The sequence below is a fragment of the Nelumbo nucifera genome, chromosome 5, assembly GCF_055504915.1.
Source record: "Nelumbo nucifera cultivar China Antique chromosome 5, China Antique-T2T, whole genome shotgun sequence".
Lineage (NCBI taxonomy): Eukaryota > Viridiplantae > Streptophyta > Magnoliopsida > Proteales > Nelumbonaceae > Nelumbo > Nelumbo nucifera.
Window position 1 is genome coordinate 10,274,018 of NC_142653.1, and position 27,626 is coordinate 10,301,643.

Here is a 27,626-nt window from a genome sequence, read left to right on the forward strand (position 1 = left end):
CCTTCCAGTTCCGGTATTCCTTTCTTCTCCAAAAGCACAAATTCATTCCTTTTTTCTTTTCTCCTTTAATATTTGTCATGTTTATGCAACAAGAGGCAATAGCACAATTTGGGGCCATTACTAGTCAAGGCGAGAATAGAGCATGTTTTGGTGAAGAATATATATTTTTTTTTGGTAATAGAAGATTGTAAACTTCAGTATGTATAGGTCAGATATGCTACACTTTGTATCCATATCTCTTAGACAAGTATCAAATGTAGACAAAGAACACAACAATTGTAGTGCCATCGTCAATGACAAGTAGACAAACACACTGAAAAAATAATACTTATTACAGCATTCATACCTGACCTGCAAGTACCAGTTCAGCGTTAAACAATGTTTCCTACCAGTGTTGACATCATGAATACCATCCGCTTAGGGAGACCGAGAGGAAATTAATTTACTAGACCATGTGCAGGAAGGAATGTCCTTTCGGATAATGCAGAATAGTCAGCAGCCATGTAGATACCTCAGAGTCATTGCTCAGATACAAAGTGCACCCACATCCGGTGGTTCACTACATTCACTGGAAGGTGCAGATTTGATTGACCCACATTTCTTGCCCTGCTTTCTTTCTTTTCTATTTGTGCCAGAAGCACCTTTTTGGCTGCTGAGATAGAGCCCAACAATAAAAATAGGTATGCTTCTTCTCACAGAAATACACCAAGTTTGGAAAAATAACAATGCATTTTACTAGTAACATTAGTTCTCTAATTTTACATAACAATGCATTTTACAAATCATCGCATTTAAAAGGGAATAGAATTTTAATATTCCAAACACAATGCTACAACAAAATAAGTATTTAATAGAGCAATTGCAGGTCAAAAAATTATTAAGATGAGAAAAATGCTATAGTTTTATACTAACTAAAAATTTTTGAGAGAGAGAGAGATCAATGAAAGGGAAAAGAACAAGGGGCAGAGTACTTTTCAATTTAATGTGAGAGAGAAAGTAACTAAGAAAAAAGGAGTTAAAAATAGAACTCTTCATCCTCCTTTATTTTTCTCATCTTAAAACCCCTAAATCTGTTATGTTTTATCAATTTTATGGGAAAATCACAAAGCATAAATGGTATAACATAATATTTGAATATGATAGGATGTATTAACATAGTAATAATATGCAGCTGTGATAATAAATAATATTACAATGAGGCACTTGCCTTGTGATATTTGTTGCCTAGGAAGGTGTCTAGTTGCCTAGACAGACCTTTTTTTATATTAGTCATGGCATTCGTTGGAGGCATCTAACCAAGAGTGCCTTGTTGCCTAGACGACACCTTGATTCTTTACTATTCTGTTTATTTGAGAGGGAGGAGGTGTTTCAGTTTCTATATATTCTCCTCATAAAAATCAATGATCAACCTGATAGGAAAAGGCTAAGAGGATTTCAAGAAGTATACAAAAGCTAAGAGGATTTGCAGTTTCTATATATTACCAAGTTTGAATGGCTTAACATAGGAAAAAGCTAAGAGGATTTCAAGAAGTATACATTACAACTTCAGCAGAGGATTTCGATGCGACTGACCCACAACAAGCCTTGTACTTCTTTTTTGAACCACAAGGGCACACCTTGTTTCTTGGGATTTTCTGCAGGAACCAGGAAAAAGATTAAAAACAAAGTTGGTTATCAAGAATCCATAAAGATAAGCTCAAAACACCTCCAGAGTGAGAAAGGACTGTTGTACATGGCATGTAAAGTTTAACCTTGTCATCCTGACGTGATCTTGTATCATTTTGAACGGACTTAATATCAGTACTAGGTTTATCTTTTTCACATATCTCATTTTCGTTTACCTTCTCATACTGCTCACTGCCTCCATGACCTGGGAATACATGTATATATTATTACATGGTGAAAAACCTAGAAGGTAAAAAAAAAAAAAGTCCCAATAGCATAATTCAAATTACATAGTGACCAATGACCATAATCTTTACCAAATATGCAAGTAAAAAAAGAATATTAGATTTCTATCTTAAGGATGACAATGGGAGCTCACTAACTTTTTTAAGCAAAAGACTAAAGTGGACTGGTGCTATTATTTAAATACTAAAAGACTAAAAGTTGCGCTTAATATCAGAAGAGGCACCCGGGGGGGAATAAAAGCCTTAACCTCAAAAGGAAAACAATATTGCACCATTCCATTTACAATTAAAAGTTTGAATGAAATTACTACTATTGCTGTTGTTGTTGTTGTTGTTGTCGTTGTTGTTGTTGATGAATAATAAAGTATTTAATGAAGATGTATTTATATATGTACAAAAAAAGCCAAGATGTTAATCAGAGTACCTATGTAATGCTAATCGAAGTCAGAGTACCTCCACTAACTAATAAATTTTATGCTCAACATCTTCATTTGTGGTTATCCACTCCATGCCACTTCATTATGGTCCTTTTGTGTCATTGTCTTCATTATTCTTTAGTAAAACAAGAATAAGCAGCAAGCTGCCATCTCTGTTTTCTAGACTATTCAATTGAAACTTCCTCTGAGTTCCAGCTCTATTTATGGTCCTATAGACAAGAAATTAAGTATATTTACTTTACATCTCAAAGTAATCACTTTCTTCTAATTCCCACATATTCTTTTTTTTATAGTAAAAAGGAAAAATCATTAAAAGAAAATAAAACAGTATATCAGAAAAAGGGTGATCATCTAACACCCTAGTACAATTTTAACTGCTACTAGATACAGCGTTGGGCCTTTCAATAGTTTTCCAAAAATTTCCCTAAAATCTGATCTGTTGACATCATTAAAATCTAGAAGTATCAGCACCCAAGCTACTATTTCCTTTCCAATGTCAGCACATAATCTCACAAAGATTCCAGATTTATCCTTAAATAGCCTTTTTTTCTTTCTTTCCATAGTCTCCAACAAAGCAAATGGAATACAGCTCCAAAAAAATGTTTGCCTTCTTGCTGGCATGAATCTTCAGCCACATAGAAAATATCTCCCAAGGAGTGTTATGATGATGAAGCTGAAACCTATACAGGGAGGAGGAAAAAAATGCCAAAGAGAGCCTGCCGCCCTGCAACAGATGAATAAATGGTCAACATTTTCACAACCGATGTGACACGGTGGGTATGCTGGCCATTTTGACTCCTCTATTCTTCAGGTAGTCTGAAAATAGCATTCTAACCATTGCTACCAGCCCGTGCAAAAACTTCCCCACCACCCTTGGGGGAACAGGATTCTTCCAAATACCTTTGATATTAGAGTTCTCCACTTGGTTTCAGGTAATAGTGTTGTAAGAGACTTGACTGTAAAACTTCCATTGCTGCAATCTTCCCATCATCTTTCACCTCTCAGATGCTGAAATATTCACTTCTTAGAGCTTGTTTAAGAGCACATACATTCCCACAGTATTCATATTCTAATTTCTACCCTGTTTTAATTCTCGCATATTCCTATTCTAATCATAACCATTATCATTTCAAAGGTAATAGTATTGTATTAACAACAGGAAGGATTTTGCCAGAGAGGATAAAGAATGGTATACAAAAGGAATGCTGATAAAAAAGAAAGAAAGAAAGAAATAGTATACAAAAGGAATATACAGCCCAACCCCCCAAACAGGAAGCTACTAAAACATTGAGCTTTCTCTATGCAAAAATTCTACATTGAGACCTGATCTAGCCAACCAGTCTGCAGTAGCATTCGACCACCTCAGTATCCATCTGATTTGCACATTGACAGACACTAATATTTCCCGATCTCATTAAGATAACCAGTAAGCCTCCATGGACACTGATCCAATCCGTTGCTTTATCACAGTGTTGGACAATCTCTGCTAGAACCATGAGATGCAAGATGAAGACACTTGGGCCCCTGTGAGGAAGGCAAGTACCTCAGCCTTGGTTAAGTTTCAGTTGCCCAAGGGGCCACTATAAGCCCATCAAATGCTTTTGCTTCCATCCCTGTTTAAAGAAGGTCCACCAGCACCTGCTGGGCTGGGGTTCCCCTGAGAGCTACTACCAAATTGGAGCTTTACTGCTTTTCTGATAGTGGGCCAGGAGAAATTGGAGAAATCCCTCAAGTTTATTATTGTAATGGCCCTAACGCTTTCCTATATGCAGTTCTTCATTTAGTTCCCTATCTTGTTTGTTATTTTTAGGTCCATAGATTTCCATCAGAATTTTTTTGGGGACATCTTTGAATCCTTACCTATCAACACCCAAGAAAACACTCTCCCCACAGCATTCTTGATGATTTCCTATACTCAAGAGCTTTTTCCCTTCAAAAACTCTTGCATTCCTTTCCATCCAAATAGTTCAAATCATGGAACACCAGACATGCCGCCCTTTCTTGTTTAAACCTTTTACCCTCCACCCATCCAATAGTTCCTTTACAGATATTGGAAAAGTCCAATGCAGGTTAAGTGCTTTGAAAAGATGACTCTATGAGCAACAGGACAGTGGATAAAAAGATGATCTGCTTTTTCAAGCTCCCAATTACACATGGTGCATCCTGGATTAAAAATGCTCATTCCTCTGCTGATGAATTTACCTCTGGTAAGCACTTCCCAAGTGCTTCTGTCCACATCTTGAAGGCAAATTTGGAAGGGGCTGGCATACGCCACATCACATCAGGGGAAAGATGGACTACCAACTGGCATCAGGTGCTCAGCAAAAGATCTGATAGAAAAGAAACCACTTGTCCCCCATCATCACCTTCTACAATCATTCAAGGCTAAACCTATGCATTCCTTGGGGCTTGAAAAGAAGGATAGCAGTTTCATGAATCAACAAATCATGCAAATATGTATGAAACCAAGGTTTCCAAAGTGCACCATTCTCCCTCTGAAAATAATGAGCCACCACAGCCTCTGTCATCTGCAATTGCAAAGAAATCTGGATAACTGAAAGAGGCCTTTAATCAGACCAACAATCCAGCCACAATCTAACTCTCTCAAGTCTCACAATTACCTATCTTGTAGGTTATACCTTTCATCAACTGACTATACGTCTTCTGAATACCCTTCCAAACTTAGCAGCCATATGTAGACAACACCCATGTAGAGTGTCCTATGATACCCAGATACCTGTACAAGGGTTCCATATCATGTCAGATCTTAAATTGTTAGTGTAAATTTTGTATCCAATACCTTATCCAGCTGTGTCCTTTTCATATCCAAGTAACATAGGCATCCTTGTGATTCTTCTGAATACCTTCCTTGTGATTCCTTGTCTCTTTGTGATTTCCATCAGAACTTAAACCCCACAATTCTTTTGAATAACTTTTAATTTAAAAGTTACAATCCAGATAGCTTCCATTGAACACACACTGGAGTGTCCTTGCAAAAGCTTTAATCATCTAGGGAGGACATTTCTAGGGACAAGAAAACCCCAACCATTCTACTACAGTTCCCTTTATTCCTTTTGTTTTATCTTAAAAGAAAAGAAAGATGATGCCATGGTATTATTTAAAAATGAAGAATCCCCATATGTCAGTGTTTTAAGTGAGAAATGCAACTGAAGTGCATAGGGTTCCTAAAGCCTGAAGCATGAAGAGAGACAACTCCTGAACAAAGTGAGGCACCACTTATGAAAATTGAAAAACAAAAGAAAAAACTTGATAGAAGAATATGTAAATCCTTTTTTTTTTTGAAGAAGAAGAAGAAGAAGAAAGATAGCAATTTCATTAAACAAAAAATATAGGGATGTACAAGATCAAAGGCTTTGAAAGCAAAAAATGAGCCAGGCCCATATTAAGCATTTGGCTAAGTATTTCCACTGTACAAAAAATCCCTTTCCAACCCAGATTTAGCTAGACTATCTGCAACCTGATTCAGATCTCTGGGGATCCATCTGACGCTGCAGTTGATAGAATAAACCAACTCATGGATTTCCAGTAGAAAGTGGGAGAGCTTCCAATGTCCAGAAACTTGGGCAGTGGCCCAACTAATGACTACTCTTGAGTCCCCTTCCACTTCTAAGCATGTAATCATGTAATCTGCTGATTCCTGGCAATTCTAAAACCTTCCAGTAGAGCACGGATATTAGACATAGCACCTGTTACATCCATGGCTGAGGCAGGGCCACAGAAAACCCATAATAAGTCACCATGTTATTAAGGTCACAGCTTTGTAGACTGAAGTCCTAAATAGGTTACAACCTTTGGAAAAGAAGGCTAAACTGCTTAAACTCTAAAATTTACCTATTAAAACACCAAATTCAAGCTTAGTTCATCAAAACATAGCAATGAGATATTTGAAGTGCACCTAGGTTTGGATGAAATGCACCCCACAGAATGAACTTCACCCATGAGCCTAGGCATACCTTTTAAAACATTGTGCTTAGTGAAAGGAAGACTTCCCTTGTTAGCAATACCTGAGAAGCAAGAAAGGAAGTCTAAAACTAGTGAACAAGACTGTGATCACCTCAACATGAAAACCAAAAGAAACATGGACTCTGTTACTACTATCAGAGTGTCAGGAATTTGCAGAAGATGCCAATCAGCCATTTACATAAGCACAATTTTCACAAGACTTTTTTTTTGAAGAGTAATGTGATGGATTTTATTAATGTCAAAAAGTATCAACACCCACATACACTAGAGGGATGTACCATTTCCGCAAGAAAGTTGATCATTTTCAACTGAATCTCCATCCATTCTTTGTGTTGCTATTAAAAACTCTATTGCAGCATCTACATCACCACATAATTGTTCTAAAACCTGGAATAGGACCATGTAATCAACTAATTTCAGCAAATCCATAATTAAAAAATCAGAGAACTTGAAACACCAACAGAGGTATTGAGAAATGGGAACATAGTAATTGAATCTAGAGGAGGATCTCTCACCTGTTCAACCCTATCAACATTTTCACATCCACTTCCAGCCATGACCAGTTTCATCGATCCTGTAGTAGTTTTGTTGTCAAAAGAGCCTCCTTTTGATTTAGCGGCTGCGGGCTTCACTTGATGGGATGTTGCTGAAAGGACAGCATCAGCCTTTCAAGAATAAAAATATAAGTTAAAAATTTTTACTCACATTTTATAGTTCAGACAAGAATCAGGAATAGCACAATAAGACTTTCAAGAGTAGTAACTGCAAAAGAGGAAACTGAAAGATGCTTTGTGGATCATTTTAAGTCAATCCTAGCATCCTCTGATGAAAACATTGCAGAATTGGGAGATTTACAGTGGGACAGAGTGCCAGAATCCGAAGTTAATCTCCTAGAAAGAAAGAGCCTTCACTATTGAGGAGATACATGAAGCAATATTCTCGATGGATAGATCTAAAGCTCCGGGGCCGGATGGATTTTCAATGGCTTTCTATCAGGATTGTTGGGAAATTTTGAAAGATGAATTAATGGATGTATTTGTGGAGTTCTACCAAGAAGGAAAATTATCGCCTGGAGCAAATGCAACTTTTATTGCTTTAGTGCCAAAAAAGAAAGAGGCCAAAACCCCTAAGGATTACAAACCGATAAGTCTAGTGGGTAGCTTGTACAAAGTCATTGCTAAAGTCCTGGCTGGTAGGTTGAAGATTGTACTGCCCTATGTTATCTCTCAGAACCAAGGAGCTTTTGTAGAAGGGAGACAAATTGTGGATCAAATCTTAGTGGCAAATGAGTGTGTGGCAGCTAAGAGAAAACAAGGTGGTAAAGGTATGATTTGTAAATTGGACCTAGAAAAAGCTTATGATATGGTGAATTGGTCCTTCCTGTTGAATTTAATGGAAAAGATGGGGCTAGGTGAAAGATGGAGGATGTGAATTAAAGAATGTATTAGCTCAGCACATTTTTCTATTCTGATGAATGGGGTAGGAAAGGATTTCTTCCAAGCTAAAAGAGGACTAAGACAGGTTGATCCCTTATCCCCATTCTTATTCACCTTTGTGGCTGGGGTTTTGAGTAGACAAATCACCAAGGCTGATCAAGAAAACCAGTTTAAAGGTTGGAGGATGGGTAGATCAGAAGTGGTGGTGTCTCATTGCAATTTGTTGATGGCATAATCATTTTCTGTGAAAATTGTGATGAATCCAGTTTAAGGAATCTGAAAAGATTGGTGGATGAATTTCAACAGACCTCCAAACTGAAAGTCAATTCGGGAAAAAGCTGTGTAGCTGGAATCAACATTGAAGGGGGGGGGGGGGACATCCAAGCCATGGCAAATCTGCTAGGTTGTGAAGTGAAAAATTGGCCTCTGGAATACTTAGGTATGCCCTTGGGTGGGAATCCAAAAGCTGAAAGCTTCTAGAAACCGGTGGTAGAGAGGTTCATGAAGAAGTTGGCAATGTGGAAGAGAAATTATATATCCTTGGGGGGAAGAATCACCTTGATAAAATCAACCCTAGCAAACCTACCCACTTATTTCCTCTCCACCTTTAAGATCTCGGTGAAAATAGCTAGGAAGTTGGAGAAGATTATGAGGGATTTTTTGTGGGAACCAGGTGATGAAAAGAAAGATTATTTAGTGAAGTGGGAGCAAGTTTGTTACCCTAAGGAGCAGGGTGGATTAGGTACAGGGAACCTATTAAAGAAAAACAAGGCCCTTCTGGGGAAATGGCTGTGGAGATTCCCTTGTGAAGAAGAAAGGTTGTGGCACAAGGTCATTAAAAGCTTACATAGTGAAGCAAATAACGACTGGGATGCAAAACTAGCCCACAATGCAGCTCCATCCTCTCCCTGGAAGGCAATCTTTGAGGTATATCCAACCTTTCTTCAATTTATCAGGTTTGATGTTGGTTGTGGCAACAAAGTTTTATTCTAGGAAGACCTTTGGGTTGGGGATGTGCCTCTTATGATCAAATTCCCAAACCTCCACTCCTTATCAAACCATAAAAACAAACCTGTTGCTAGGTTTGGTGTGCTTTCAGAGTCGGGGATCTCTTGGGATTTTGGTTTCAAAAGAGGGTTGAAGGAAAATGAGTGTGAATCTCTAGTGCTTTTGATTTCAACACTTAAGAGGGTCTACTTGGACCAATCTATAGCTGATTGTAGAGTTTGGTCCCCAACTTCTGATGGCTTATTTTCCTATGCATCTTTCTTTGGTTTGCTCACTCACATTGATCCTATGGGGGTGAACTTCCCAGTGAGAGAAATTTGGTCTAAACAAATCCCTCCAAAAGTACAAGCTTTCTATTGGGAAGTGTTCCTTAGGAAGGTAAACACTTGTGATGTGCTACAGAAAAGGAGGCCAAACAATTGCCTCTCTCCTCATGTGCGTGTCTTTTGTTTGGGATGTGGTGAAACCCTAACCCACTTACTTTTATCCTACTCTTTTGCTTCGGGTATTTGGAATGTTGTTTATTCTCTCTTTGGATGCAGATGGGGTCCCCCCACAGGATGTGGCAGGTCTGTTCAGCCCCTCTTTCCTGTGTCAACAGAAGAAAAGAGGAAAGAAACCTAAGAATCTTTTCAGGAAAAAGCAAAACAAAGGAGGAAGTTATTGAAGCCATAAAAATCAAAATTGCACATTGGGTGAAGATCATGGAGATATTCAGAAACTACTCCACGAATGAGATAGTAAGAAATTGGGCTGAAGTAGCACAAACAGATGTACCCAAAGTACTTGTAAGTATGGAATGGAAGCCATCGGCACTGAACAAACTAAAACTGAACTTCGATGGGAGTTCTCTTGGCAACCCAAGAAGGGCAGGCATAGGGGGTGTGTTTAGAAATCATTTGGGTGTGGTGGTGGCACTCTACTCAGGACCAATAGGTTTTGGTGACTCAATATAGGCTGAATCTCTAACCCTACTTCAAGGTCTAAAGATGGCTGAGCAGATAGGAACAACAGACTTAGAAATAGAAGGAGACTCACTATTGGTCATCTCTTGGGCCAAAAACATCACATCAGTACCTGGGAAGCTCAAATTTATCTTCAGAGAAATTGACACACTTGCAAGGAAGTTCAACTCTCAGTTTGGTTGGGTCAAACGGGATGCAAATGGGATGGCAGATACCTTGGCAAAACAAGGGGCAAATAGATCTTCATTGTACCGGGCAGAATTGTAACTAATTGCTGGAGATTGCAGTTTGTCCCTCTGCAATCTTTATCTATTGTATCTTAATTTCCCTGTTATTAATGAAAGTTTTTTGCTGATAAAAAAAAAAACAATAAGACTTTCAAGAGTAACAAGTTCCAGCAAATTCCAACCTTAAATCACAATCAGCATCAGCCTTTCAAGAGTAACAATATAAGTTAAAACTGTTTTTATGATCCTTTGTATTGATTAGGAGAGGCTGCACCTTGCGCCTCTTCAAGGGAAGCTTTTAAAGTTCTATTATGCTTGATTAATGAAATTAATTTTTCAATTATCAAAATACAATATAAGTTAAAACCTTTGCTCACATATTGGAGTTCAGACATGAACCAGGAATAGCACAATACAACTATAGGTTTTTTTATAGAAAAACAAAAAAAAAAATTATGATTATGGATCTTAAAATTACAAGTCCTAGTAAACTCAAACCTTGATCACAATTGGCTTAGCTGGGCCATTGCATTCATCATCCTTTAACCGCACGCTGTTGTAATGTTCCTCATTATGATATGATCTGCAATAGTTTCAAGTTATAATTGCTTAAAAAAAAAGACATTCAAGTTTCAGTTATAATGGGAAATGTTCTACCAGATATAAGATTTACAAGGTACTTACAAATGTATCATACGAATTCCACGATTATCAAAGTTCCTTATGTACCACCGAGGTGACATCAGCTGTTTACAGACAAGTAAGAACTTGCCCCAGTATTGATAATCAATAAATTTTTAACCATTACCTATCAAAAATATTAAATTCTTAACTAAATTAAAACAAATAAGAATTGTATTATTACTTAACAAAGTAAACATGTTTTGCACAGCAAAGATTTTTAATGGTTATTATTAATAAGTCCATTACCTAATGTCAGGGCAGCTATATGGGAGCTTGGGAGGGTTGGACTGGATAAGGACCTAACATTTAGCATTTTTTGCACATGATGGCTGCTCTCAGATTCAAAACCCCTGTTCTTATGCTTGTCAGACCAAGATTTTTTTTTTTTTTGATAATTGAAAATGATTTCATTAAACAATAGGAATAAGATTTTACAAGAATCCCTTGGAGAGGCACGAGATGCAGCCTCCCCTAATCGTTACAAAAGATCAGAAAAAATTATAATGCTGCCCAGAATAAATGGTCCCTAGTAGCCCCCTGTTTAGCAAGATGATCAGCCAAAGCATTTGCCTCCCTACCCACCCACTGATATGTACATGTTATGTGCCTTGTCAGACCAAGATTTTACCATTGCACCAAGCAATGGCCCCTGCTATTCTTGAAGAAAATGTTCAATTGAATCTGGAAAGCAGCCACTCAATCCAAAAGCATCCAGGGCTACTTTCCATATGTTTGCAGCAAATGGGAAGTGCAGAAGTAGGTGATTTCTCATCGCAGAAGCAATCAAAGAAAGGGTGCAACTAACACTGTTCAGTGCCATTCTGCTACTCAATAGCCTATCAACTGCTATGCATCTCTCTAAGGTTGCAGTCCGTGCTAAAAAAGCCACTTCCAAAGGTGCTGCTAGTTGCCATATTGAGTAACTTGGGATTTTTTTTTATCAGCAAAGTCATAAATCCACCGTTGCCGGTTGAGTGACTTGGGAATTCATTAAGGGATTGATAGTCCAGCTTCTCGAAGACTTTACTTATCAAAAAAAAAGATTTGACAGAGAAGCACCTCACATGTCCCACTCCCAGCACCTCCTATCTGTTTTGCCCACCTGTATAGCAACAAGTCCACCATGGATTCAACCTCCCAATAATTCATATTTCTCCTGAACTGGGAGTTCCACGCAGCAGCTCTGTTTAGGATTTCATAGCAATCTTTAAAGCATCAATCCCTGTTCAATGCAGCCATGAATAAAGATGGGAAGGTTTCTACCAAAGGTTTTTTTTTTATCAATAACAATAGAACTTTATAAATGATGCGAATATTTGTGAAGATTTAGATACAAAAGGGGAGGTAAAAAGACTTAACTCCCCAACAACAGAATACAAAGACAGAAAGTTAAAAATTAGCCCAAAAGATAGCCTCCCTATTCACCCCCTGCTTGGCCAGCCCATCTGCAAATGAGTTGGCAGACCTCTTCACCCAGCTATAGTGTATCTCAATGTCTCTGCCCAACCAACAGAATTTTTTCTTTTCATTATTATAGCTCCACAAGCCACTGTCCTCTTCCTTCAGCCAGCTAATCACCACCTTCGAGTCACCTTCCAAGACCAAATGTCTGATATTTAGTTCCCTTGCTCTTTGAATTCCTTCCAGAGCTGCAAAGATCTCAGCCCTAATAGAGTCTCCTTCCCCTCCTCATTCCTGAGCACTCCCCCAATCCCAGAAGGTCCTGGATTCCCCAAACTACTGCCATCAAAATTCAGTTTTATGAATCCAGAGGGAGGAGGGGACCATGAGGGACTAGGAGTCCTCTTACACAAAGCAGAAGTAGTTCTCTTTCCAATTTCTTAAAAAGTCGGCCACAGGAAAGTCTGAAAACAGCTCCAGAGATTTTAGCCAATGGACAGCCCTTAAAAGTATTAAACCTAATAGGTTTGCCAGGGATCTGTCCTTGTCTGAGAAAATTCGTAACTTTCTTTCTTCCCAAAGGGGCCAACATACAGCTGCCCTAATGCTCCTCCACATAATCTTCCCTCTCTTCTTAGGCCAACTGAAAAACGTAGGAGAGAACAGCCTCTGGACACTCAATCCTGACCCTGTGGATGAGATGCTCCTGCCTAGATCTCAATTAAAATACACACCCACATACACAATATTACTTTGGCAATTAGATTTTTGAGACAACTGCCTCCCTATGATTTGAGAAACATGTTGTTTTGATCATTATTTTTATCAATCAAAACAATTCCAATAATAATAAAAATGTTATCACTCCTGCATCCAAATGTGGTCCGAACGCGGGGAGTAATACACAGCAGAAAGCTAACAACTACATAGTCCATGCCTGAGGCACGCCTCACTGCAATCGCCAAATTTTTATGAGAACTCAACACAACAAAGCCTTATCCCAGCTACTTGGGGCTGGCTAAAATCCTATTTCACCACCCCTTCCCACCAAGAGCCATATCCTCCATTCAGCTGTGCATCCTTGTTCTTCACTTACTAGTAGTAAGTGAAGTAGAAGTTAGTACTTCAACCATGCAAGGTGGTCCCAAATGCACATTGCAGAACCATCTTACCTAACTTAATGCCACCAACTGGAGCTGACTTAGATTTGCACTAGTAGTTTTTAATTCCATCCTTTCCAGCACTGCTTCCGTCTTTGGTACCTTGAAAATATGTCTGAAAATCCTCCTATCCTATGAACTCAATAAATGCATTTAGATCATTTCTGACTTGGTGGTATATGTTTTTTAGAAAGAAAACTGTGTCCCTCCATTGTAACATGTTGAAGATTAATTAGTTTTATGATGTTTTTCTGAGTAGATGTTTTATGCTAGTTGTTAGATAGGAGGTGGGGACCACAGTAATTATGTGAGTCCAAATTTTATTATGTTTTTGAGTGTTATATATGCTGTTTTATGTTTTGCCGCCCTATAAGAGCATAGTTGTCTTTGTACTATTCTATTATTTTAGTATAAATAATAAGTGAAGGGGGCGGTCAAATCATTGCTCTCTTTTCTTTCCAACTTCTCTTCTTCTCTTCTTCTCCTTCTCTCTTCCTTCTCTCTTCAAGAAACTACTTTTCTTTTATATTTTTTAATTCAGCAGATTTTTACTTGGTATCAAAGCATCGGCTAGGGTTTCTTGAAGCATTCTCATGCAGCCCTAGACCAGCCAATTGCATGAAGTAGTAAATGGCTGATCGATCTGCTATAGATTGCCCAGTTCTTGGAGTTTTTGGTGGGATCTAGTCATCAGGAAAGTGATCTATTGTTCGGCATCAAAATCAGGAAGAACTGGAGTTCGGGGAAGAGTCCCAAAAAAGTTGGACTCTTTGTTTTTTATCTGATCTTGGGCGCCCAGGTATTGCTAGTTTTCTTTTGATTTTCTGAAGAGGGCGGTTTGGTTTTTGGGCCTCCCGGGGTGATCGATTCACTTTTCTCTCTGTTGGGAGGCATGGGGAAGAGAGAGATTTCCCTCCATCTAGGGTTTTCTTCTTCCGGAAGGGTTGGTTTCTGTGTGTGTGATATTAAATTATTTCTTGAAGGCCTCCAATCTATTTTTTCTTATTGTTGAACTGTTTGAAGTAAGATGGAGAGTTGGAATACGGAGATGAAATCTACCGGTACTGTGGGGCTGGGTGTTGGAGGTAGTAGTGATATTTTTGGGTCTGGGTTCATTACTACAGTAAAATTTGATGGTACAAATTATTTGGAGTGGGCACAATCAGCTAAAATGGCTATTGGTGCCCGTGGAAAATTAGGGTATCTCACTAGGGAGGAGAAGAAACCTGATACAAACTCTTCCCGATGGGTGCAGGAGAATTACATGGTAATGTCCTAGCTGTGTAATTCTATGTTACCTCATATTGCAAAAAAAATCCTATGGGCTAATACTGCTAAGGAGATTTGGGATGGAGTGACTGAAACCTACTCTCATAAGCAAAATGAAGCCAAAGTCTATCAGTTAAGAAATCAGGTGATAAGTATGAAATAGGTAGAAAAACCTCTTGTTATGTATTTCTCCATGCTGAAAACCCTATGGCAGGAAATAGATCACTTAGAAACTGTGGTATGGGAAAGTGTAAATGATGCAACAACTTATCACAGACTGGTAGAGAGGAATAGGGTTTTTGAGTTCTTGGCAGGGCTAAACCCTAAATTTGACATTGCTAGGCAGCATATTCTTTCTAGGGAGGGTGTGGCACTCTCTCAGGCCTATGCCTTTGTCTCTGGAGAGGAGAGTAGGAGGAATGTAATGCTGAGACAGCCTAAGATTGACCAATCGGCTATGGTTGGTACAACAAAACCTAAGCCGAATGGAGACAGGGGGAGTAGTGAGACTAGAAGGGAAGATAAGGACTTGGTGTGTGATTATTGCAAGAAGCCTAAGCATACCAAGGACACTTGTTGGAAGCTTCATCCAAATCTTATGCCTGCTCGGACAAGAAACAAGAAGGGAAATGCAAATGTAGCCACTACAAGAGACTCTTCAGCGTCAGCCCCTCTCTCCCAAACTGATTGGGAATCCATTACAGTAGCAGCAGTGAAAACAAAATTGGAGAGGTTTGGACAGCTTATGAGTAAGAAAGATTCACCTAGCTCTAGCCTTCCAGATGGACAGCAAAATGCAGGAGCCAACTACACCACTTCCTTCGCACATACAAGTAGTTCATATGCAACTGCAAATCTTGCATCCACTTCAAGTAAGGAGGGACCTCCCTGGATTATAGACTCATGAGCATCTGAGCATATGACTAATGCCCCTACCATTTTCAGTTCCTATTAGTTGTGCTCTGGTAGAGACAGAGTCTCTACAGCAGATGGTTCACATATGCCCATTGCTGGGAAGGGGACAGTTAGAGTGACCAATGATATAACTCTGTCTTCTGTTTTACATGTCCCTGGACTTCATATCAACCTATTGTCTGTTAGTTCTTTGACAAAAAAATTGAATTATTCCGTGACGTTTCTTCCTGGTAATTGTGTTTTGCAAGATTTGGAGTCAAAGAAGATGATTGGGAGTGGTCGTGAAGTGAATGGAGTCTACCTTCTGGATGAGATTCCGAGACATCAGGGCCATCATGTTAACAGCAACAGTAGTAGTGGGACAGAGTCGGTGAACCAGATTATGTTTTGGCATAATCGCTTGGGACATCTTTCTTTTAGTTCTTTGAAATGTCTTTTCCCAAAGTTGTTTGAGTCTGTTCAGTTATCTACTTTGGAGTGTGAGAGTTGTCAGTTAGGAAAGCATTGTAGACAGTCTTTTAAACCAAGTAATAAAAGAAGTACTTTTGCTTTTAATATTGTTCACACTGATGTATGGGGGCCCTATCATATCCCTTCCATGGGAGGATTCCGTTACTTTCTCTTGTTTGTGGATGATTGTACACGATATTCTTGGATATATTTGATGAGATCACGTGATGAGGTTCCTAAGTTGGTACAACAGTTCCACCATATGGTTTTCACACAATTTGGAGTGAGAACTAAGGCTTTTAGATCAGATAATGCCAGAGAGTACTTTGAGAAGGACCTGACCACGTATCTCTTAGAACATGGTGTAGTTCATCATAGCAGTTGTGCATATACACCGCAACAGAATGGAGTTGCTGAGAGGAAAAACAGACACATTGTGGAGGTGGCAAGGAATCTTATGGTGTGTGCTTCAGTTCCTGTGCATTTATGGGGAGATGCAGTTCTTACAGTCGTGCATTTGATTAACCGTGTTCCTTCACGGACTTTGGGGTTTAAGGTGCCATTTAGCTTTCTTTTTCCAGATGGAGAGATATTTCATATACCTCTGAGGGTTTTTGGTTGTGTTTCTTTTGTTCACATTCTTGGCCCTCATCGCAAGAAATTAGATCCTAAGGCCAAGAAATGTGTTTTTCTTGGGTATGCTTAGAACCAAAAGGGGCATTGCTGTTATGACCCAGTGTCAAGGAGTAGATTTGTCATTGTGGATGTTACCTTCTTTGAATCCACATTCTTCTTCTCGAGTGGTTCTCCTCAGGGGGAGAGTTTTGGGGAAGAGAACTCACAATCTGTTCCTCTTCCTGTTTCTATGGTGCCTCCATCAGTTCAGCCAGCACCTACACCTCTAGTTTCATTACCTGAGCCACTACAGGCAGCCTCACAGAAATATCAGCACTGGCAGATGATGGTTGACTCCACACATTCTCAACCCACACCACTCTCTGTCAGTCCTTCTGAAACTCCAAATTCGGCAAATACAGTTCCAGGTATTCCTCTTGAGCCTGAGCCTATTATGTTTCCTGATGATAATGTTTATGTCCCTAACACCATTGTTGCAGCTGATCCCACTGACATTGATCTTCCCATTGCACTTCGTAAGGGGAAGAGAAAGTGTACAACCCACTATATTTCACACTATCTTTCCTACAGTGCCTTATCACCCTCCTATTGTGCTTTTCTTTCTTCCCTGGATTCTGTGTCTATACCCAAGAATGTTACTGAGGCTCTCTCCAAACTTGAGTGCAAAACAGCCATGCAAGATGAGATGTATGCTTTGATCAAAAACCAAACTTGGGAAATAGTTGATCTCCCCCCAAACAATGAGACAGTTGGATGTAGATGGGTATTCACAGTGAAGTATAAGGCCGATGGCAAGATAGAAAAGGTACAAAGCAAGGTTGGTAGCAAAAGGGTATACTCAGACCTATGGTGTTGATTATCTAGAAACCTTTGCACCAGTAGCTAAGATGAGTTCAGTTCGTATCCTTTTATCTCTAGCAGTCACCTATTCATGGCCCTTGTTCCAGCCTGATGTCAAAAATTCTTTCCTCAATGGTGATTTACAGGAGGAGGTATATATGGGCATTCCAACAGGCTTCTATGAAAATGTTGGTAAAGGAAAGGTGTACAGACTCAGAAAATCTCTGTATGGATTGAAATAGTCACCTAGGGCTTGGTTTGACAAGTTCAGAGGGGCACTCATCCGCTTTGGATACACACAGACACAATCTGATCACACCCTCTTTGTGAAGAGGAGAGATGCTCTGGTGTCAATTCTGATTGTGTATGTGGATGATATAGTGGTGACAGGAAATGATCTGGAGGAGATTGATGATCTCAAAAAATCGTTGCAGCAAGAATTTGAGATCAAAGATCTTGGTGAGCTCAAATACTTTTTAGGGATTGAAGTTACAAGATCCAAGCATGGGATCTTCATTCCATAGAGAAAGTATGTACTTGACCTACTGCGGGAGACTGGGAAGTTGGGGACCAAACCAGCAAACACTCTTATTGATCCAAATCACAGAATTAATGGTGTGGATGGTGCGTTGGTAAAGGATGTGGGGAGATATCAAAGAATGGTAGGTCGACTGCTATATTTGTGTATGACATGACCAGATATTTCTTATGCTGTCAGTGTTGTGAGCCAGTACATGCATGCACCTCGGGTTCAGCACTGGGAAGCTATTGAGAGAATACTTGCATATCTGAAAAAGCACCCTGGCAGAGGCATTCTTTTCTCAAATCATGAGAATCTGAAGCTAGAATCCTATATAGATGCAGACTAGGCATCATGCTTAGATGACAGGAGGTCTACATCAAGAGTGCGTACCTTTGTAGGTGGAAACTTGATCTCATGGAAGAGTAAGAAGTAAGTGGTTGTGGCAAGGTCAAGTGCAGAGACTGAGTATAGATCCATGGCTCATGGTGTCTCAGAACTTCTTTGGGTTAGATCTCTTTTGAGTGAGATTGGGGTGAAAGCGGAGGAACCTATGATGTTATACTGTGACAATTAGGCTGCAATCAATATTGCCTACAATCCAATTCAGCATGATAGGACAAAACACATTGAAGTTGATAGACACTTTATAAGAGAAAGGGTAACAACCGGAGAAGTTTGTTTGCCTTATGTCTCTTCAGAGTTGCAGCTAGTTGATGTTCTCACTAAAGGGGTGGCAAAAGAACAAGCTTGAACATGATCTACGCAAGTTGGGAATGTGTGACATTTACTCCCAACTTGAGGGGGAGTGTTGAAGATTAATTAGTTTTATGATGTTTTTCTGAGTAGATGTTTTATGTTAGTTGTTAGATAGGAGGTGAGGACCACAATAGTTATGTGAGTCCAAATTTTATTATGTTTTTGAGTGTTATATAAGCTGTTTTATGTTTTGCCGCCCTATAAGGGCATAGTTGTCTTTGTACTGTTCTATTATTTTAGTATAATAATAAGTGAAGGGGGCAGCCAAATCATTGCTCTCTTTTCTTTCCAACTTCTCTTCTTCTCCTTCTCTCTTCAAGAAACTACTTTTCTTTTATATTTTTTAATTCAGCAGATTTCTACTTAACACATAGGGTATTCTTCTTCATTTGAAGAGCTTACTAAGACAAAATTGATATTTGTGCCATACTCTAATGAAAGAGACTTCGGAGTTTTTACATTGGGAGGGAGGGGAGGTCCATCACTCACCACCTACTTCACTGTCAAGAGACTAGAAAACTAATAAAACTTCTTATTGAGTCTAGTGAGACTGGAGCCAGTAGCTTCTATTGGTATCTTAGAAATGCTCTGTCATTGAAAAGTTAAGGTCTGGGTGTTAGGGGCAAACATCCACTGGATCAATATATTTCATGCAGTTATTTAGGTCTCTGAGAAGAAAGGAATAAACACATCTGGGCAGAACTGTTAGCTGAGGAATGAGGCTGGAGAGGTTGTCTTACTCTACTCTGGCCCTTTAGGTGTTGGGAACTCTATCCGGGCAGAACTGTTAGCTGCAATACAAGGAATACTTCTTGCAAAAGAAGTGGGCGTGGAGCAGCTTCTGATTGATGGAGACTCTAAGAGAGTGGACTGGTTAAATAATCCGGAGGATGTCACTTGGGGCTACAAAAATGAGCTAAAGAAATTCAAATGGCTGACAAGAAATATGTCTATAACAGTACAGTGGGTTGGGAGATCAGCTAATGCTTTTGCCGATGTCTTGGCAAAACAAGGGATAAATAGGGAAACATTGTTCTGGGCACAACTGTAACTCTTGTTTTAACATCAGCATTCATGTATTCTCTGTTGTAGTTTGTGTATTTGCTGTTCGGAGAGGCTGCGTCTCATGCCTCTAAGGGAATTTTCTTGTATCTAATCATTATTTTAATGAAATGATTTTATTTATCAAAAAAAAAGGAATAAACACATTTTTAAAATCAAGAAAGAATAATTTGTGGCTAACTAGCTATAAGGAGTTCTATTCTCTCCTTCCATAGCTTGTGTTGCTTATTGCCTCAAAAGAATTTTGGGGCATATCCCCTGATGACCTAAGGAGAGACCTACCAGAGATCCTATATTCATTGATCATTCCCCAAGGCTCCTCTTGCAAGGACACCTTCAACCCACATTACCCAGATATGGTAAGGGCATTGCTGAATGTCAGATACAGAATTTGAACTAAAGAGTTGAAGCATCCAACATGATACGACCATATGACACCCTTGTACAGGTAAGCAGGCATTATAGCACACAAACCCCTAGGTTGGGTGCATGGGGAGATAAAATTATGATTTGATAGAAGCTCCCACGGCAACCAAGCCCATCGGGTATCAGTGAGGTGTTTTCAAATCTGATGTAAATATGTATTGGACTTTCAGTGGCCCTATCAGCAATACAGCCCCCACAAAAGATGAAGTTCCTGCCCGTCTTGTGGAATGTGGACTACTAGATTACTGAACAGGCAAACCATTTTTTCTATTTGATAAGTTATTAAACAGGCAAACTTTAATTCTATTTCCATTGAAGGCAATTCGGCAAATATCATTTGTAGAGCCAAGGCATGGAAAGAGTTCCTTGGTGTATCACTCATTTCCTTCATGAAATTAGGGAAACCCTGAATGCCATTTTAACTGAAATTAAATGTGTTGTAATGTGTGTACTCTATGGGGCACAGGGGTATTCTTGTCCTTTTACTCATTTTAAAGTTACCCTGATAAAATAAGAGAATGGGCACCACCACTCTCACTATGATTCTTTTTTTTTTCTTTTTTTTTCTGTTTTTTTATAAGTAACTTTGAAATTTTATTAAAAAAAGACCACTATATACATACAATGGAAGCATCCCTTAGAGAGGCACTCTCACTATGATTCTCTCCCACTCTATTTTCTGTCCTCTTCTTTTCCCTCTTTTCACTCTTCTCTTCTTATTTTCTTTATTTCAGATCTGATTTCAAATTGGATTGAAGGAAACCTCAGCTCAATTGTAGATGGGTTAGCTAGATCTAGGGTGGAAGAGGAATTTTTCCATAGTGAAAGCTCCTTCTCTACCTTCTTTTTTACAGAAGGTTGCTATTGTAAATTTTATACACTGATGTGCATTCAACATTTACACTTTTTTGCCAAACATTACTACATATCTCAGCAGTACTCTTTCTCAGAAAAATCATCTATACCTTCCAAACTTTTATAATCCTACTGACGTAAAAGAAGGAAAAACAAAACCCACCATACATCTAACATAATCAGCTTGAAAACAAATACAATGAATTTATTTGTCTATGCATTGTTAAATATGCTTCTCTTAATATTTTTACTTTTTTCTTTTGGGGGTAATGCATTTCATTGGAACAACCAAGTCCTTAATGGTTTGGCAACTCTAACAGTCTAACTAAATCTACTGTTTATACTTGATTAAGATCTTAAAAGGAATATCTATATCTTTGATAGTTTGCCCTAAATGTTATGGATCATAATATGAAGAAACACATATTTTCTTTGCACAACACTAGATAGAAAGGTGGCATGCATTGTTGGTCTAACTGATCCTTTCAAGCTTTAGACTAAAAGACTAGGCTACTGAATTAGACTTTTGATGGAATGTCCTAAATGAAATGGCTTATCACATGTTTTCTTGCTATAGGGAAACAGAACATGACAGCTGATCATTGAAAGGGTTCTAATGGATTAAGGTAAATGAACTAGCCTATAATTGAAATATGAGGTTCTCGGGCATGATTTGTATTGTGTATATTATATTATTACCTCTTTTTTTAACATATTAATTAAGCTGCCAAGTTAACAAAAAAAAAAAAGTCAATGCTTTCATAATATAGAATCCATGCTAATTAAGCCAACACATCACTGTCTAAGCATTCAACTATAACAATCATCATATAAATGGGATAAACAAGAATTAACTAGAAACTTCATAGGATATGATGTTTAGGACCATGTTACCCAGACAGGAAAATGACACAGCTTAACAAGTTGTCAGATATGAAACTTACACTAAAAAGTAAAATATGACATGATATGGCACCATTGCACAAGTATCCATGTATCATAGGTTAGGAAGTGGTTTTTTTATAGATGGAGAGGATTTTATTATCAAAAAGATCAAGTGGTGAAAGCATTACAGGCTACCCTTGGAGAGGCACAAGACCACTCCCGAAAATTGAGAATTACATCAAACAAAAACAAAAGAGTACAGATCTGCCCAAAATAATTGTTCCCTTTAGGCCCCTTGCTTAGCTAAACAATCAGCTAAGCAAATTTCCAAACAAGTAATAGAAACAGAGAATATTTGGTTTTATGTAAACAAGAAAGTAATAAAAAGTGGAGGAAATTCTTACTTGATGAATGCAAATATTGCTACGGGTAACAAGAGAAGCTGCTTGTAATTCCATATGTCCAGCCCATGTGCCATCCTTTTCCATGGACTGGCAATATTCATCAAATGGAATGTCATCCTCAATAAAAGGTTCAAACTCTTCCCGATGCTTCTGTTAGACACAGTTCTGAGATCAGGTTTACTTGTATTAGTTGGTTGATATGAAAGTCCACAGAACAAATTATACAAGTCAAAGTGCTTTTTGAAGCACCAAGTCCCATGTATCATCTATTAAATGATATGCTAAGCATTGAAGGTGGATATGGATAAACAGTATATTAGTACGGTTGGGCCTTATTGTAGGACCAAAGGTGTGTTTGTGTTTCCAAATCCAACTCTTCAAAGAACAAATCACAACAAACACTTCTAGAAATGCTTGAACACTTCAACTATTGAAATAAATCTTGCCCAATGAATATCGAGCAAATTCAGTTAGATCGCATGCCCCAAGTACAAGTAACTTGGATCCCTCTTTATACCTCTTGATTGTTTATGGACCTTAAATTTATACATCTTACACCCTATATTTTCTGATTAATAAATGATACTTTAATTGAAGAAGAAGAAGAAGATATACTTTCTTATTAATACACAAATTTTCTGATTCTGTAAAAAATAATAATAAAACACCTATATTTTTTTTCTGGTAACCTGATGAAAGAAAGGATATAAGGACCATTTATCATATTGAATGATTCAAAATACAAGTTTCAGCTGTTATTTATCACCAATAGTATAAACTTTTATGTGCTCATGACAAGTGAAGTATGAACAACTAATCTTTAATATTTTTAGTGCAGTCTATGATGTTAGAGAGGCTCTACAAGCCTTATAATTCATTGAAGCCCAAACCATAAAAGATACCTCGAAAGATAAAAACAAATGAAGATCTTCAAGCCTTTCGGATCTGCCCATATCAAGGAAAGCAACCCATCTTCGATTCTACATGTTTGAATCCGTTTGGCCAGTTGGTCAAAAAGTGAAATTGTTAAGATGAAAGTGAAGTGTTGCCTTAAGACCAGAGTTCAGATTCTTCAAAGGAGGTTGCTCAAAGACAAGAAAGAGAAGAGGGAGCAGAGAATCCTATTCCTACAGTTGATGGTTCCAAAGAGCACATCTTGTTTAGGTGAATTCTTAGGTTTGCCAACTCATTACAGATAGTCTTGTCTAGAGATGGAGTGAGGGCTAAGATGTATTGGAATCAGCAACTATGAGGAAAACTTTATCTTTTATCTTTTTCCTTTTTTCTTTTTTTTTTTCTTTTGGTGGAGGGTCAAATTGCACTCTATGTTTCTAGCCATGTGGATGGCATTGTTGAGGCTTGGAGCTGACTCCCACTTACAGAAGTATTTCAGCCAAACTTTATAGTTATTGCTTGTTCTCCTTTGATCAAGAAATCTTTTCGATTATGGATCAAGAAAAGAAAATTATGGGACCTTTTTTGTTGCAATTTGTGTGTTATTTCATGGGTATCCAAGATGAGCTCATGCAGTACAGGTTTCATATGAAATACAAGTTACTAACATCTTAACTGAAGCAGTGCCGATGAATATAATTGTCAGATAAAAACTACAAGGCATTCATTCTTTTCTAAGAAAAAGAGTTGTTTACCAGAATATACTGTACCACCATATGGCGATACTTCCCATGCTCCTCTTCATTTCCTTCCAACTGATCTGCAAGAGCCCTGCAAACCATCTAACAATCAACCTAAATTACAAGAATATACTTGACGTAAAAGATGAAACTCAAACTGAAAGATACAACAGAAACATCAGATCAACCAGCCATCATATAAAGTCCACTGTTCACGGGCATTTTATGCTATTACCACGAAAACAAATGTGAGATTGTCCACCTAGGACTAACCTAAAAAAACAGTTACCATCTGCAGTCACTTGAACAACTTTCAAGCCTAAAGCATCAAGCTGGGAGCAAAACTCTGAAAGGTCACTCTGCTTCCCTTGCTTTTTGACCTGCCCATGAAATTTGCTATGCATATAAATGAGATTTTACCAAAGAATTAAGTGATAGATGAAAGTAAAATAGTCATAGATTATAAGTAAGAAATAACAATATAAAGTGGGGTTAAAAGTAAAGGACAACCAAGAAAGCCCCAAAATGAAGGGGGTAATAGCAATAAATCAAAAGAACAATAGACTAGGAGAACAGAGTTTACATAGTCTCTATTATGTTCCAAGAGACATTTTTTATTAATATTTCCTTGAGTTAGCTATACGCCCCCTTCAACACCATTCCTTTGTAACCAACTCCAAAATCCATCTTATGTAATTCAGTATCCATGTAGTGTAAAACAATGAAATGATGCTAGGGTTCTTTTTTGGGAGGATTTATGGATTAGAAATTCAACCCTCAAGGACCTTTTTCCGCCTGTGTATTCCCTCTCTCGCTTTAAAAATGAACCAGTATATGTCTCCTTCTCCTTGTCACCAGATTTCAATTGGGATTTAGGTTTCAGTAGAGATTTAAGAGATTCTGAACTTGACCAGACAGCACAGTTACTTTGCTTGCTTGATCTTATCTGTCTGTACCCTTCTAAACCAGATGCTCGTATTTGGTCCCCTAATCTTTCGGGTACATTCTCTTGTGCCTCCTTTTTCTCTTCCTTATGCTCTGCCCCTATATCTCAGCCTTTCCCTTGTAAAGAGACCTGGTCTAAACCTGTTCCCCCTAAAGTAGGAGCCCTTTGTTGGGAGGCCTCACTTGAAAAACTAACTCCTTGAACAACCTACAAGGAAGAAGACCTTGTCTCAGTTTATCCCCTAACTGGTGTGTCCTCTGCAAAGCAAGTGGAGAAAGTTGTTACCATTTACTAATATCCTATCCCTTTGCTGTAGGTCTCTAGGAAAAGCTTTTAAGTCTCTCTTGATGCAGGTGGACAATGCCAATGCAGGTTAGCAATCTATTTGAACCTACAACTTTCAGGTGGCCTAAGAAAAGAGGTAGAGTCTTGTGGAGGTGTGCTAGGGTTGCACTAGTTTGGACTGTTTGGGAAGAAAGAAATGCCAGAATCTTTGATGAGAAGGAGAGGAACGAGACCATTGTATAGGAATGCTTAATTAATAGAGCCATTAATTGGGTAAAGACCTTGGAACTATTTTCTCCATTCTCCTTTGACAATTTATGGAGAAATTGGGAAGTGGTTGCCAAAAGCTCTAGTACGAGGCCTAAACCATCAGCAGAATGGAAACCTCCTCAAGAGGGTATCATTAAGCTCAACTTTGATGGCAGCAATTTAGGCAATCCAGGGCCTTCTTGTGTTGGGGGCTGTTTAGAAATATAGAGGGGTTAATCATCACTTTATATTCTGGCCCTATAGGAGTAGGGGATTCAGTCAATGCAGAAATTCAAGCAGTGCTACAAGGAGCTGAATTTGCCAAGGAACTGAATTGTGAACAGTTGTTAATCGAAGGTGATTCCATGTTGGTGATCCAGTGGTTAAAAGAACCAGAAACAGCAGCCTAGTCCTATAAAGGGGCACTATGAAGATTTAAATGGCTAACTACAAACATGTCAATCCAATTCCAATGGGAAAGAAGATCAGAAAATGGGTTAGCAGATTCACTAGCTAAACAATGGGTGCATAGGAATCAGATGTTTTGGGCTAAACTGTAATTGTTTGCTTTAATCCGAGGCTGCATCTTGTGCCTCAATTTGGGAACTTTCTCTGTGTATCTTTTATGCTCTTAATCTATTAATAAATTCACTCATTATTCATCAAAAAAGAAATGATCTTGCGACATCTAGCACTACCAGACCTAGACCTTTTGTTTGGTTGTTTTGCATCTTTTGATTTCTTGTTCCTCTTTATTTCTTTTTTCAATCCAACCAAAGTGTACATAGACTGGATGCCATTAGATTCCCCCACCCACCCACCTCATCCTGGAAAGAACATTGTTTTGGGTTGTACTGCCTTCAGGATAAAGTGAAATTAACTCTGAAGCTCTTATTCCAGCATGTATTCATCCAGCCTTCAGTGGTTGTTTGGAGTGTCCATGTTCACTTTGGACTTCACAATACACTGATAAAGCTCCATTTGAGAAAGGAATTTTCTTTTTGTTTTGGTGCATAAAGGAAGAACCTGATGATACATTCCATTTTTCACATGTCTGGATTTTTGTAGTATTCTTTGCTTTCAGAATGACTATTCATAGGGGCAACCAGAGATGAATCAACCAGATGAAGATTTATTAAGGAAACCACGGGACAACGAGATTTCAAAACTAACTAGTAAGAAGTATATGGCTCATCAACCATCCTAGGCCCTTATTGACAGCATAAATAAAATCAGATCTCTATGTATTCATTGTCTTAAAAGATTTATCTTCATCATATTTCCACCTATCCAACAGTTGTCAGGCAATGTTGATTTTTTTATCAGCAATCAGCAATGTTCATATGACTGATCTTGGTTGAGAAACCGGGAAACAGTTTCAAATCTATTCCTGCAGAAACAACCAAAATGCATAAACAATTCGGAAAATGTGCGCACAATTTTGCACGAGTGGATGGTCCATGTATATTGAACAGAGAATTTCAATAAGCACAGAAAGTTCACACCATACGTAAGAAGTTTCGATATTATCAAGGTTGAGAAACAACTATAACACACACTTTCAAGCATTAAAAGACGTTCGAAGAAGCAGGATTTAGCTTTTAGCTACCAGATTTCAAGGTCATAACCAAAACAAACTGAGAACCAATGGAAAGATCACATTATGCGTATGGTTCAGATATTTCGTCAACTTCTTCTGGCATTTGATAAGTTTTGAACAGTGAATTTTGACAACTTTAAGATGGGAAAAATGTACCAGATAGAGTTGAGGAGTTCGGAAGAGGGCGCTGCAAAAACTTACATGGGGCTGCTTTTTGGGTTTAGACTTCTGGTGTTTTGCTTGAACCATTGTCGACTAATTCGTTTCAGCACTCGCCCAAGAAATTGAAGATGAGAGGAAGTGAAGCAGAACTCCTTCGGCACTGGTTCGGAATTTGGTAATGGTTTTGATTCTGTAATTTCTTCGAGCACATACTGTCCCAACGATGCTCCCAATCCATGTATAACTGTGGCGACTCGGTTGGGATTTTCTCTTCCTTCTTTTCTTCGATTTTAGGATTGGGGCATTGGGGCATTGGGGCATTGGACCATTGGGCCATTGGGGATCGAGGTCAATGCTGGGCCATTATGTATGCCCTAATTTAAATTCGTAAAGGCTTATATACAATACAAGCCTGAGACTGAATCAGCCCCATAAGACTGCTCCTATAACGTCCCACAGCACATCCCCACCGTGTATTGGGACTGATGCTGTGGGGGGCTGATTCGAACTCCCTACG

The 27,626-nt window shown here is 38.6% G+C and overlaps 1 protein-coding gene across 16 annotated transcripts; it reads right to left on the bottom strand.

The window, feature by feature from the left end:
- Positions 1-148: 148 nt before the first annotated feature.
- Positions 149-27,626, bottom strand: LOC104606760 (SEC-C motif-containing protein / OTU-like cysteine protease family protein). 16 transcript variants are annotated; one of them, XM_088888428.1, is made up of 12 exons: positions 27,149-27,622; positions 24,141-24,247; positions 23,883-23,958; positions 22,234-22,383; positions 10,652-10,734; positions 10,466-10,550; positions 6,847-6,996; positions 6,610-6,718; positions 6,322-6,372; positions 1,842-1,870; positions 1,537-1,634; positions 149-649 (listed from the first exon to the last, which is right to left on the bottom strand). In XM_088888428.1, the coding sequence occupies exons 1-12, from the start codon at positions 27,194-27,196 to the stop codon at positions 526-528; spliced, it is 1,110 nt and encodes a 369-aa protein (XP_088744554.1). In that variant the 5' UTR covers positions 27,197-27,622; the 3' UTR covers positions 149-525. The 16 variants fall into 16 exon arrangements, with proteins under 16 accessions (XP_088744554.1, XP_088744555.1, XP_010270463.1 ...); XM_088888429.1 differs by having other exon boundaries at positions 149-652; positions 1,752-1,870; positions 23,883-23,969; XM_010272161.3 differs by having other exon boundaries at positions 149-652; positions 1,752-1,870; positions 23,883-23,969; positions 24,141-24,263.

What these genes read in the sequence shown, in the direction of transcription:
- LOC104606760 (XM_010272128.3), bottom strand. Translation starts at nt 27,196, where the DNA reads ATGGTTCAAGCAAAACACCAGAAGTCTAAACCCAAAAAGCAGCCCCAT. An exon ending in GATGGTAACTGTTTTTTTAG is followed by an intron (nt 23,959 to 24,140) that starts GTTAGTCCTAGG and finishes GATGGTTTGCAG; the next exon opens with GGCTCTTGCAGATCAGTTGG. An exon ending in ATGTTGATAGGGTTGAACAG is followed by an intron (nt 6,719 to 6,846) that starts GTGAGAGATCCT and finishes GTCCTATTCCAG; the next exon opens with GTTTTAGAACAATTATGTGG.